This window comes from Rhincodon typus, chromosome 21, assembly GCF_021869965.1.
Source record: "Rhincodon typus isolate 14 chromosome 21, sRhiTyp1.1, whole genome shotgun sequence".
Lineage (NCBI taxonomy): Eukaryota > Metazoa > Chordata > Chondrichthyes > Orectolobiformes > Rhincodontidae > Rhincodon > Rhincodon typus.
The window spans coordinates 26,137,766-26,151,184 of NC_063352.1; the positions used below are offsets into that span (position 1 = coordinate 26,137,766).

General features: G+C 41.1%; 1 protein-coding gene across 1 annotated transcript in view; it reads left to right on the top strand.

Moving 5' to 3' along the window:
• LOC109936213 (probable helicase with zinc finger domain) overlaps positions 1 to 13,419 on the top strand; it is a 198,378-nt gene that overhangs the window by 4,307 nt on the left and 180,652 nt on the right. Inside the window, exon 2 of the mRNA XM_048609707.1 lies at positions 9,241 to 9,424. Within this exon, the coding sequence (XP_048465664.1) occupies positions 9,241 to 9,424 (184 nt within the window). The remainder of the gene's footprint in view (positions 1 to 9,240; positions 9,425 to 13,419) is intronic.

Below are 13,419 nucleotides of genomic sequence, written 5' to 3' on the forward strand. Positions count from 1 at the left end.
GAAGGACGCTGGATCTTCTAACAGGTGGATTTTCTGTAAACTAGAACTCTCCAATGTTACATGTTTGTATCTTTAACTAGTGTAACTTTTCTGAAAATGGAAATCGAACATTTGTGGGATCCGTGATATAAAGTGTATTTTACATACATTAATACCAGCTTTCTGTTTAAATTTAGATTTCAGATTGGTGGCATCTGGGTGTTGGTCTCTTTTTATGCAGGGGTTTTATGATTGACTAGGTCAGTTTTTTCAGAAGATATGTCAGAGAGCAAATGACTGAAGACCTCCTAGATTGTTAATGGCAGTTTGTTTATATTGTGGGGTTTTATCACAGCCAGAAGTGGGAATATAATTAAGCCACAAGTTTAGCAGAAGCAAGGATGCACAATAAAAAAAAAATTAGTCAACAGTTTGCATCAGTTGAACATGTGAAATGTTGAGTCTAAGGCTTGGATTTTCACTCCCGAATTTTCGCACAGTTTTCTGTTTGTCATCTCCTTCCTAGAGGACAAATGCTTTCTCTGCTTGCTGCACCCACTGCGGCAGCAGGAATGGGGCTCAGGCAGGTGTACTTAGTTTTGACATGCACACGCATGTGGACACATACACACACACACCACATCCTCCACACCCCGTACACCACACCTCCACCACACCTCACCCTGCTCATACCACACCTTGAGGTTGTAGCCTTGCTCGTCAAGCTGGTGTGTTTGATTGCAGACATTTCGTCACCCTGCTAGGTAACATCGTCAGTGTGCCTCTGGTGAAGCATTGGTGTTCTGTCCCGCTTGTTATTTATATACCTCGGTTTGCTGGGGTGGTTGGCACTACTTCCAGTTCTGTTTTTCAGTGGTTTGTATATTGGGTCCAGTTCACTGTGTTTATTGATGGAGTTCCAGTTGGAATGCCAGGCCTCCAGGAATTCCCTGGCATGTCCCTGTTTGGCTTGTGTTATTATTGATGTGTTGTCCCAGTCGAATTTGTGTCCTTCTTTGTCTGTGTGTATTGAGACGAGTGAGAATTAGGCGTGTCTCTTGGTGGCTAGTTGGTGTTCGTGTATCCTTATTGTCAGTTTTCGTCCAGTTTGGCCTATGTCATATTTAGCTTAACCTCCTTGCATCTGTCCTCTATGTCCTGTTAATAAAGCCTAGGATGCTGTATGTTTCATTCTTCGCTCGTTGTGTCTGCCCTGTCTCCTTCTGTGGCTTAATTATAATTACACCAAAGTCCCTTGTTTCCTGCACACCCTGTAGGGGTTGCACCCTGTATTTTATATGTTTCTCCAGGATTGTTGTACCAAATGTATCACTTCACGTTTCTCCTCTTTGAACTTCATGCTACCTGTTTGCCCACTCTACCAATTTGTCTTTTTGAAATTTACATGGCCCTCCTTGGAGTTTACAATACTTCCAAGTTTTGCATTGTTATGACCAGTCATCAGGCAGAAGTTATGATGCTGGACAGGACAACCCCAAATGTTATATTCCTGGATGAGGAGGAAAGAACTGGCTCCACTTTTTATATTCAACCCCCTCCTCACTCTTGTTGGTTGCGAACAAGGTTAACTTCAGACAAGGCATCCCTTCCTGCCCAGATATCAATTTAGGTGTAGAGCTGGATGAACGCAGCAAGCCAAACAGCATCATAGGAGCAGGAAGGCTGATGTTTTGGGCCTAGACCCTTCTTCAGAAAATTTTCTGAAGAAGGGTCTAGGCCTGAAACGTCAGCTTTCCTGCTCCTATGATGCTGCTTGGCCTGCTGTGTTCGTCCAGCTCTACACCTTGTTATCTCAGATTCTCCAGCATCTGCAGTTCCTACTATCTCTGGATATCAATTTAACCTGGTTTTCTTAGCTTAAAGAAAGAGTAATTTTACTAGTTATTAAAGCAGGAGGAAGAATAATAAGACAGATTGCACATATATACAGGTTAGGAATGAGGAGTGAGAAAATGTATGGCAGTCTTTTAAAAAACGAATCAGTCTTTGGTTTGTCCATGAGAAGTAAATGGTGAAATATTACAGCCGTTAAGTTGGGTGATTCCAGTAGTGCTGACCTCGGCAGTTAATCAACTGGTCCGGAAATTCTTGGTTCTGCCAGTTTGCCTATGGGAGTTTTTTTTGACTTTTTTTGGCAGTAGATTTGCTGACTTGTGACTTACTCCCAGCAATCAGCCAGAGAGAGTGACTTTTCCCTTTATGTGCAGTTGTGAACATGACAGCATACAACAGATGCATAGGACTAGTATATCAGACTGTCATATGCCAATCTGGGTTGTGGTTGATTTTTTACACTCTGTCTTATGCATTCCTGGAAGGGGAAAATGCAACATGTCTTTCTTTTACTTTACATAATGTCCACAGGCTGCTGCTATGTAATTCTCAGGAGATGCTTTCTGCTGAGTTGGTAATTGGCCTCCATTATCTCTGCAACCATAGTAGATTACAATTTAGTTTGTCCATGCATATTTTTCCTTTTGAAGTGTCTCTGTCAGAAGCTCCTTGACACCCTCCAAGTGTAAAATTACATGCTCTCTCCCAGTTCTGAGGCAATACACACAAGACTTTTCCAGATAGTCACTGAATTAGTGTCTTAGAATTTACATTTACAGTCATCTTAGTCTTGTATGCTCCCTTTTTTTAAAACAGAGAAACCTGTCTCAAGCATTCATTATTTCTGTATATAGTTTATGGTTACGATCCATTGTCAAGCAATATAATTTGCAAAGGTGCATATTATCCCCTGCACAGCAAGATTGCAATCAATGATATACATTAGGAAAAGCAAGTGTCCCAAAACCAAACTCTGGGGAATGCCAATTCACACCTTCCTCCAGCGCAAAAAATATCGATTAACGGTTACTCTGTTTGCTAAGTCTGAGCCAATTTTGTGTCTGTGCTGCTACAGTCCCCTTTATTCCTGAGATTTAACTTTATTCATTGTGTGGCACCATGTCGAATACCTTTTCAAGTCCATATTCACCCATCAATGACATTACCCCCATCAACGCCTTCTGCTACTTTGCTAAACTCCAGCAATTTACTTAGACATGATTTTCCTTCTAAAATTCCTTCCTGGGTCTTCCTTTCTTGCTAGAGGAATTATGGGAATTATGGGAAAATGCCAGAAAGTTGAAGTGAGGACTGTTGGATCAGCCATGATCTCATTGAATGGCGGAAGAGGCTTGAGGGGCTAAATGGCCTACTCCTGTCTCTATTTCTTATTGTCTGTTTTGTTCCCTAATTAACTCCTCCTTTTACCACACTTTTCCCCTTTATTTACCTGCTAGTCTTTTCTCAGAATCTCTCTTTGCAATTCTTGCTTGCTTTTCCAAGTGTTTCCCCACCCTCCTTCTGAACCTTCTGTATTTGGCTTGGTTCTCAGTTATATTTTCTACCTGACGCTGTCACAATCACATTTTGTATTCTTTAACTTGATTTCTATCTCATTTTTTTCATCCTTAGAGCTCTGAATTTATTTGCCTTGGTCCTTTTGAGGTCTGTATGCCTCAGTTGGGTCAAAAACATTTCTTTGATGATTTTCCAGCCAAACTTTGCCTCCCATCTGTCCCAGCTCTGTTCTTGCCCCATTGAACTCAGTCTCAGTCCTGGCTCTGTTCAGGTGAAGCCCATCTGGCTTACATTGTACAGGTGCCATCACTTTCAATGTTAAAGGAATCGAAAGTCCTTCCTCCTGAATTACTTTTCCAACATGGATTCATCTGTCTTATCCACCTATTTCTGCACTCTCCTGCACTTGATACTAAGAATAATTTGGAGATTGCTACTTTTGCTAATTTTCCATCAAACTCCCTAGGTCAATATTCTGTTCCTACCTGTGTTGTCGATATCAAACAGGGCCATGACCTCTGCCTTGAAGCATGTACTGCAGCTGCTCTGTGATTTCCTCGACCTTGGCACCAGTGAAGGAACATATCATCCTGGAGTCATGCTTGCATCCACAGAAACATCTGTCTGTTGGCCTAGCTAATGACTCCCCTGTCACATGTTGCTGTCCAATCTATGATATGACCCACCTCTCTGAATTCACTAGCCACACAGTTCTCTGCCTTGCAGATACACTATAGTGACTGTAGCTGCTGCTCAGGCTTTGAAGCCTGTGGCTCAAACTTGTATATCTCGTGATACTTCCTGTTCATATACCTGTCTTGGTCACATGAAATACCCATGACTTACCACATGCCACAGGATGGGCATTTTGCTCAGTCATACTGCCCTGCCATACCTTAATCTTACTTTTGTACTATTTACTGTAAACTTAATGTTATGTTGTTTTAAAAGTTTATATTTTTCAAAATTTCTTTGCTTTGTGACACAGTCCTTACACCACCTGCCTTCCAGCTACACTGAACTCTGCGCTCAGCAAGCTTAACATTTTTGCAGTAAACCTTTCTGAAAGCAACTCTTTACCCCCATGTACTGAATTTTCTGTTTAAGTCAAATTCCTCACATACACTATGTTTTGTTTTACTCTGGGATAGTCTGACTATGTGCCCCTAAACAAAAAATACATTCTTCTAATTTTCAGTTTTATGAAGACATCCCCAAACAGTACTTTCTCCCCAATCAATAAACTTACAGTTTTCCTGTGATGTTACTTCTATTTTTCTTCAAACTCAGACAGCTCCAGGTGTCGAGGTGTCTCCTCTAGGTCTACTCAGGGATAGCAAGAACTGCAGATGCTGGAGTCAAAAACAACACAGTGTGGAGCTGGAGGAATACGGAGTTCAGGCAGTATCAAAGGAGCAGGAAAGTTGACATTTCAGGTCAGGACCCTTCTTCAGAAATGGGAAGGGGGAAGGGAGCTCCAAAATAAATAGAGAGAGGAAGGGTGGGGCTAGGGAAGGTAGGTGGGATAGTGATAGGTGAGTGCAGGTAGGGAGTGATGGGATTGGTCAGTGTGATGGATAGGGAGGATAGGCAGGAGAGTAGATGGACAGGTTGTGTCAGGTCAAGGAGGCAGGGATGAGAGGGAGGCTTGGACATGGGATAAGGCCGGGGGTGGGAAGATTCTAAAACTGGTGAATTCCATGTTTAGGCCATCGGGCTGTAGGTTTCCAATGCGGAATATGAGGTGTCGCTCCTCCAGGTTGCACGTGGTGTCATTGTAACACTGGAGGAGGCACAGGATGAACATGTCACCCAGGGAGTGGGAGTGGGAGTTAAAATGGTTGGTGACTGGAAGGTGTTGTCATTTGTTGCGTACAGAGTGCAGATGCACTACAAAATGGTCTCCAAGTCTACGCTTGGTCTCACTGATGTAGAAGAGACCACATCGGGAGCAGCGGATACAGTAGACCAAGTTGATGGATGTGCAGGTGAGCACCTGTCTGATATGGAAGGTTTGTTTTGTGCCTTGAATGGTGAGGGGGGAGGTGTAGGGGCATTGTGTAGCACTTCCTGCGGCTGTAGGGAAAGGTGCTGGGGGTGGTGGGGTTCTTGGGGAGTGTAGAGCGGACAAGGATGTCGCAGAGAGAGAGTGGGATCCCGCACATCCCAAACGTTCTCCTATTTTAAGGACCGTAACTTTCCCTCTCCAGTGATCGAAAAGCCCTCAACCTTATTCTTGCATTTCCCGCACTTCTGCCTTCACATGCCCTCCCCCCAACAAAAATAAAGACAGGATCCCCCTTGTCCTCACATACCACCCCACCAACCTCCGCATCCAACATATCATTCTCCGCCACTTCCGCCATCTACAATGTGACCCCAGAACCAAAGAGATATTTCCCTTCCCACCCCTATCTGCCTTTCATAGGGACCGCGCTCTCTGCGACTTCCTTGTCCGCTCCACAATCCCCACTAAGCCCACCACCCCTGGCACCCTTCCCTGAAACCGCAGGAAGTGCTACACAATGCCCCTACACCTCCCCCCTCACCTCCATTCAAGGCACAAAACCAACCTTCCATATCAGACAGGGGTTCACCTGCACATCCATCAACTTGGTCTACTGTATTCGTTGCTCCCGATGTGGCCTTCTCTACATCAGTGAGACCAAGCATAGACTCAGAGACAGCTTTGTAGAGCATCTACACTCTGTATGCGACAAATGACAACACCTTCCAGTCACCAACCATTTTAACTCCCCCTCCCACTCCCTGGGTGACATGTCCATCCTGAGCCTCCTCCAGTGTCACAATGACACCACCTGCAAACTGGAGGAGCAACACCTCATATTCCACCATGGGAGCTACAGCCCGATGGCCTAAACATAGAATTCACCAGTTTTAAAATCTCCCCACCCCCGGCCTCATCCCAAGTCCAAGCCTCCCTCTCACCTGCCTCCTTGACCTGACACAACCTGTCTATCTTCTCTCCCACCTATCCGCTCCACCCATCCCACTGACCAATCCCCACCACTCCCTACCTGCACTCACCTATCACCATCCCATCTACCTTACTTAGCTCCACTCTTCCTCTCTCTATTTATTTCCTAGCTCCCTTCTCCCTCCCTATTTCTGAAGAAGGGTCCTGACCTGAAACGTCAACGTTCCTGTTCCTCTGATGCTGCCTGGCCTGCTGTGTTCCTCCAGCTCCACACTGTGTTGTCTGCTGTAGGTCTAGTTGTCTCTGCTCTCAGAAGGTGAGGGCTCTGAGCTTTGCTCTCTCTTTTATCTGTTCCCAGCTAAAGATGTCTCTTGGAAGTCCAGTTCTCACTGCTGCCTGAAGGTAGGACAATAATCTTAAATCCCCTGAAGTCTTTAATCCCTTTCTTAAAACCAAACATTTGTCACAGTCCCATGTCAAAGTCAGAGAGTTCTGTTGGAGCTGTCATTGAAACTGTGAACTTCCAGTGCCCCACAATGACAATGACAGGCTGTAGAATTGGTTAAGCATAATAATACAGAATGATAGTACGTAGAGTTGTCTATTGAAACTACAGGCACTGAATTTTATTTTCCAACTTAGAGAAACAGGGAGGCTGTTTTATCCCTTCTTCCCTCCACCATCAAAAAAAGTCAAGATGATTTTACTAACCTGAGGGCATGAACTTTCAAGAGACTTTTATGAAAATTTATGTCTTTTTTTTAAAGCATCGTAAGTCCCATGCTGCGAATTAAGGCCAATCCTCCATTGAAAATGGGGTCTGTTTGAATTCAAATGGCCCTGCTAAGGCTCCCGCTCTGAAAATTATTTCATGTGTCTCTTCTTGCCACCCATACTGAAATGGAAGCAGGATTTCTGGATTCAGGATCCTAATGGAATTTTGAATAAGTTATAGAGCTTCCATGATTCTGCTAAAATCCGGGTCTTAGATTTGAATCTCTTTCACTCCCATCCTTCACTATTTCAACGTTATTCATGGACCATCTGCTCAATTCTACTTATAGGGCCATTTATTTATCTGTATTAAATTTCACTCATCGTTGCTCTGCCCACATAAAGTATTTCATTCAACTCATTTTGTAATTTCTGAGCTTACTTCCGTGATCTGACTGCCCCTTCTGGCTTGGTACCTTTTATAAATTTGATAAATTTGTATTGAATTCTGAACAATTGTCATCCTAACATTATACTTGGAGACACTTAATCCAGTACCAGCAATTAATCTAACAAAACTGTAAAAAAAATCTGATAGAGTCTTCATGGGTTAGCATGTGAGACAGTATACACATGGGGGATAGAACCTCAATGAGTGGATGCAATCAAATTTGAAACATGAAGGGCTAGTCTATAACGGCGATGGATTAAGATAAGTTTTGAGAATTGAAATAAGGCTTTGAGAGAGGAGAGCTAATGTAAGAAGTTGAATTTGGGAGATGAAGAAAAACTGCCAATAAGGGCAAGAGACAGTCCCACAGAGTGACTAAAATCAGACATAAATCCAAAGACAAATGGTGAGATTTTAAGAACTGTACAGGTGGGAGAGAAAGTATTGAAATGGCATATATATATATATATATATATATATACAGAAAACAGGTGAAAGTGTAGGAAAGTAAATACTTGTATTTATTTGGAACTTTATCATGTTAGCAAAAGATCTTGAGGTAGTTGAACACTGATTTACTTTGTGGAGTGCAGCAACTGTTTTGAGGGCAAGCATATCAACCATTCTAAGACAGGGGTAAGCAGAAATAATTGGAAATAAGGAAATGGACAGAAACAACCTTATAGGAAAAGTGGTCAATAAATGGGTTTGCCTGAGAGCAGATGTTAATTACTTTTTGCAGCACATTGCATGTTATTTACACAGAATAGCAGGCAACAGTTCCATTTGAAAGAGTGGTGATTCTTTGAAAGTATATTTTTAGAGACATAACTGCTCAACCTTGTAGAGTAACCAGTTGTGAAGTAATGCCTTCATTGATATTAATTAGTTAGTTATTCATTGGCAAGATAGATATTTTTATTCAACTTATTCAGATGTGAGCAAGTGGGACTTGAATCCAGGCCTTCTGACTCAGAAGTAGGGGTACAACCACAGTGCTACAAGAGTCCCTTAATTTATCGCTTTTTAAAAAATATATCAACGTGTTCAGAATTGTTATGATACGAGTGGAACTTGAGCCCAGACTTCCTGGCCCAGAGACAGGGACACTGTCATATTGCCTCAAGTGCCCTTCTCTTGGCAGAATAGACTGAGTTTTAAGTAAAGGTGGCTGAATTTTTCTCATTTACTTAAGAATCAATGCCATAATGAACATTGTAAGGGACATATGCATTGGTATTTGGTCAAAGACATTTTTCTTTTATCAGGCATGGTGTCAAAACTGGAGCTAGTAGATCCTATATTGAAGACAATGTTGCATTTCAAATGTAGATTTCTTCTACACAAGATATCCGGTTGTGTTTTATTTTGAGCTTCAGGGCTGAGGGACACTTAATGACCATCTACTTTGTTAATAAATGTGACAATATGCAACTGCCACAGTGATTTTATCTTTTTCAGTCAAAGTGCATTTTCTTGAAATGTTTGTAATGCAGTGGGTATAGTGAGGTCTGAAGTGCAAAATTACCATGCTAAGCAGTTTACTTATCAGAACAGACCAACCTAGGCACGGAACCTGTCTAAATTGATCATTAAAATATCGATGACCTTTTAAATCGGTTGAAGCCTGAAATAATACCACTTTTTGTGCAAGTTAGTAATTGTATCACTTTGGCTTCCGGATGTACCAATTTTAGGAGCATTCTAAACGAATCTGTTTGTTTTGAGAGGGTAGGAATCATGGGGGGATAGTGGATATGCTACAATTAAATGCAATCCGTTTCAGGTTTTGGAAATAGCTGAGCAAGTGGAAGAATTGCAGAAAAGATGGCCAGTGGCCTGGGGGAAGCTGGATGAAAATAGCATAGGAGTTGTGACGCCATATGCCAATCAAGCCATGCGAATCCGTGCAGAGATGCAGAAAAAGGAACTTAATGATGTCATTGTTGAACAGGTTTTGAACATACAAGGTAAGTGCCTTGAATATCCTTTTTGCAACTTTACCAGTAGATTTGGTAGTAGCAGAAAAAGCAAAATCATTGGAAATCTCTGTCAAAACTGTGTCCGATGCATTAAAGTATTCTCTTTATTAATTTAATATTTCTAAAAACTGCAGTTTACTTTTGCGTCTTGAATATTAATTTAGTCAACTTTGTGCTAACAAACCCCACTAGACTAGCAGTCATTGCATATGATGATGTGTTGAGGCAGTCTAATTTCTGTTGTTTTTCATCTGTTGTTTGAGTTCCATTTTGTTAAGGTGTGAGATATATTGTGAACCTGTACACTATGACAACAAAACTATCCTAAGTTTACAGTTACTCTAAAAAATGTTTGTTTATTTCAGTGCTGTATAGTAACTGCTATTTTCAAAGGTTGGTCATAAATTAGAGAACACAGTAAAATTCCAGTTCACAAGATCTGATTCCATGTATTGTAAGGTTCTTTTCTCTGCTGGGAATGAATTGAACTGAGGATAATTGCTTCTCCATAGAGAGAGAAGAGAACATGTTCAATCAATCATCTTAAACTACTATCTAAACAGTTGTTCATAAGTACCATGTAAGAGGCCATGGGATAATTGTGTGATGGTTCTGTGAGGAAAAGAAGATGGAAAGCATTTTGAACTTTTCAGAAAAACCTTTGCACTTTCCCTCCCTTTTCTCCCTGCTGGGTGGAACTTCATGAGCCCGTGTTACCTCTGATGCTTTGATCAAAACGCAACCCTCCTCATTAATGAGCTTTGGCAGTAAGCATGAGTAATTTGTTATGATGGGAGTATCACATCCAAGTATACGTATGCCTCTGTCTCTTGCTGGCATGAACACATATAGATCTGATTTCCAGCAAGTCTACATATTTTGATCAAGTGTTGAAACATGTAGGAAAGTGGAATGAAAGCTGCAATCAGATCAGCCATGATCCTGTTGAATAGTACAGCGGAATCAGTGAGTTGAACAGCTTACTCCTGCTTCTATTTCTTATGGCCTTACAAACACCTCATCAATCTTTTTTTGTGTGCTTTCTCTCCTAGGGAAACTGTTGTAGTGTGCCTTTTACCCTACTGTGAATTGTGTGGTCAGAATGGATATAGTGGAATCTTCATGTCGTTGAGCTGTCCAAACTTTATTAAATGAACCATTTAAGTGAGCTGGAAAATACATTAATCTGTGAAAATGAATGGGCTGTGATTTCCTACTGTTCTGATACTAGCCACAAATCAAAAGACAAAATTGACTGCATTGAAGCTTTTAATAAAATATGTTGTAATAGTTCTCTTAAAACCTTGCCTGACAATGTAAAAAGTAGTAGCTGCCCTGATTTTGTTTTGTGTCCTATTGGTACTATTTTTAAAAATGCCAAATCAATTATCAACAAATTGTCTTTTCAAGGTTATGATAGGTTAATGAGCATTTGTACTGGCCTGAAGCTAATTGTTGGCTATTGAAGCATTCCAGATCTATAATGAGGTTGATTAAATTGTCAGTTATAAACAGTTTAATGTAGTATGGTAATCATAAGACATTGCGTGTTTTTATTTTGACAACCTGAGATCTGGTTCCATTCACACTTCTTAAGGCCAGGTAACTTAACTGAATCGCCCAAAATTTTGGATCTTTAATTGCACTATTGTGCCAAACCATCAAGTTGCTTATATCAGATCACATATTTCGTCAGTAGTGAAATCTGCCACAACACAGTCATTGCATGACAGTTCTTGACAGCATGAAAGAAGAGCTCAGGTTGAAAGACCTGACTATTCTAATGTTGATGTAATGGCCAGAGTAAGCACCACTTAAGTTGACTGACATCGTCTGAAACAAAACACCATATGTTGAGAATAAATCTTTTCTAGTGTCTTTATGTTATCTTTATCCTATCTTGGATTGATGTCAGAGAAATGAACAGAATCCAGGAGGGAGCACATCCAAGTATTCTATTGTTTTAAATTTCTTTTTATTTAACCAAATTTTGTAATCAACCTGTTCAGAGAAACACCTCTGGAGCAGGTGAGTCTTGAACCTGGATCTCCTGGTTGAGGTGTAGGGTCAGTACCACTATGCCACAAGAGGGCCCCAAATCCCCTACTTTTTTAAATGCATCATTGACAATGAAAGACTGATGTGACCAGTTTGACTTTTAATTTTTTTAAAACCTGCATATGAGACAACTAGTCCTAAATTTCACCTTGAGGAACTTCCGATCAAAGCATAAAATAAAATCCTCCTATATAGTATTGATATAATTCTCCTCAGCTTTAGAAAAAAGCTCTATTTATCCATATTGGAAGAATGATCAACTTTTACGATGCTCAAAAATCTTGTCTGAATCCAGACTGGGGTTGTCAAAATATAAGTTCATTGTGTTACATCTACTTCATTATTCTTCTTTAAAACTGACTATTAAACATATTTTATTATTATGTCAGATCTCACATTGTGTAGTTCATAGTGAGTTTGATATTCTGAAATGGCTCATGGAGCACCCTGGAGAGCATTGAAAAGAGCTTCTGAAGTCTGGGAATGTAAGCTTCTGTATCGTAAGCTTCTGGCAGATTAAAATGTAGGTTATGTAAACTGAAAAGTTGTCTTGGGATCTGGAGGTGGTGGTGATGAATGAAAGAGTCTTTGTGAAACAGCTTCCAGAATGACTGAGGAAGATGGTCAGAGTCTGACAGAATCAGGTTGTAGATATTGTCAGACATAAATGTGAAAAAAAAGTTTTACTGTCCAGTGGGTTAGAGGGGTTCAGGGAACATAGTTTAGTTGAGTCCATGGATGCAGTTATATGAAAGGTGATGAATGTGTTGGGCAGAAGCTAATAGAGGCCTGAACGATGTGGGTTATGGGGACATTTGTGGGAGAATCTCACGCAAAATACGACGAGACCTTTCTTGATGTTGGGAGCAATTTGCTGTATCCTTTGGCAGGCAGTAAGGTGACTTTCTTGGTTATTGTTTTTAATACATAATTTCTACATTTTGCTGCAACTCAATCTCTGATCTGCCATCCCTGGTCCATCCAAAGATGCATTGCCCTGTTGGCATTATTTCAATGTTTTCCCTATCGTCAATGGGTTTCTGCCCATTTGTTTCGCCTACATGTTGTGTCTAATAATTCTGGCAGGGTTTGAATCACTTGGAAAAATCAAACCAATTCTCTTCAACCCTTCCACTGTGAAAACAGTCTCAGTGAATCATTTTTGGGTGGTTTCTAATAATCAAAAAAATTAACCATTGCTCAGCAGAGATGTTGCCTGAAATCATAATAGAGAATATGCATTATTTAATATTTCAAATCTGAAATAAAGATTAGAGAATTCATCTTCACTTTGTTTAGTTGAGTCCATGGATGCAGTTATATGAGAAGTGATGAATGTGTTGGGCAGAAGCTAATAGAGGCCTGAACGATGTGGGTTATGGGGACATTTGTGGGAGAATCTCACGCAAAATATGACGAGACCTATCTTGATGTTGGGAGCAATTTGCTGTATCCTTTGGCAGGCAGTAAGGTGACTTTCTTTTGAGGGAGTTGTGAATTGCCAATTTGTTATTTGTAAAATGCCTCATTAATATTCAGCTTCCTATCTTATCCAACACAACAATGAAACTAGACATCAAGAATTCTTGACATTGAAGTTAGATTGGGTGCCTGGTGACTTCAGCTCACTGCTGGCTGCAAAAACCTACTTTGTTGCTCAGTACCAAACGACATTTCAGGGCACAATCCATGGGCGCCAGCTGCATGCATGGACACTTGCCAATCCCTCAGAACGTTCATGGCACTTCTCTGATTCACTTGCAGTATGCTTAGGAAGCGCAGAGCTGCATTGAAGGTGCACCGGGAACTAGCATTGAAAGGCTGTGGCAAGGGCATGCACAGGGATAGGCACCCAGCTAATGATTGGACTGCTGGCTTGCTTCCTTAGCATTCAGTCACTTTTGCACTATCCATGCTGTGCCATG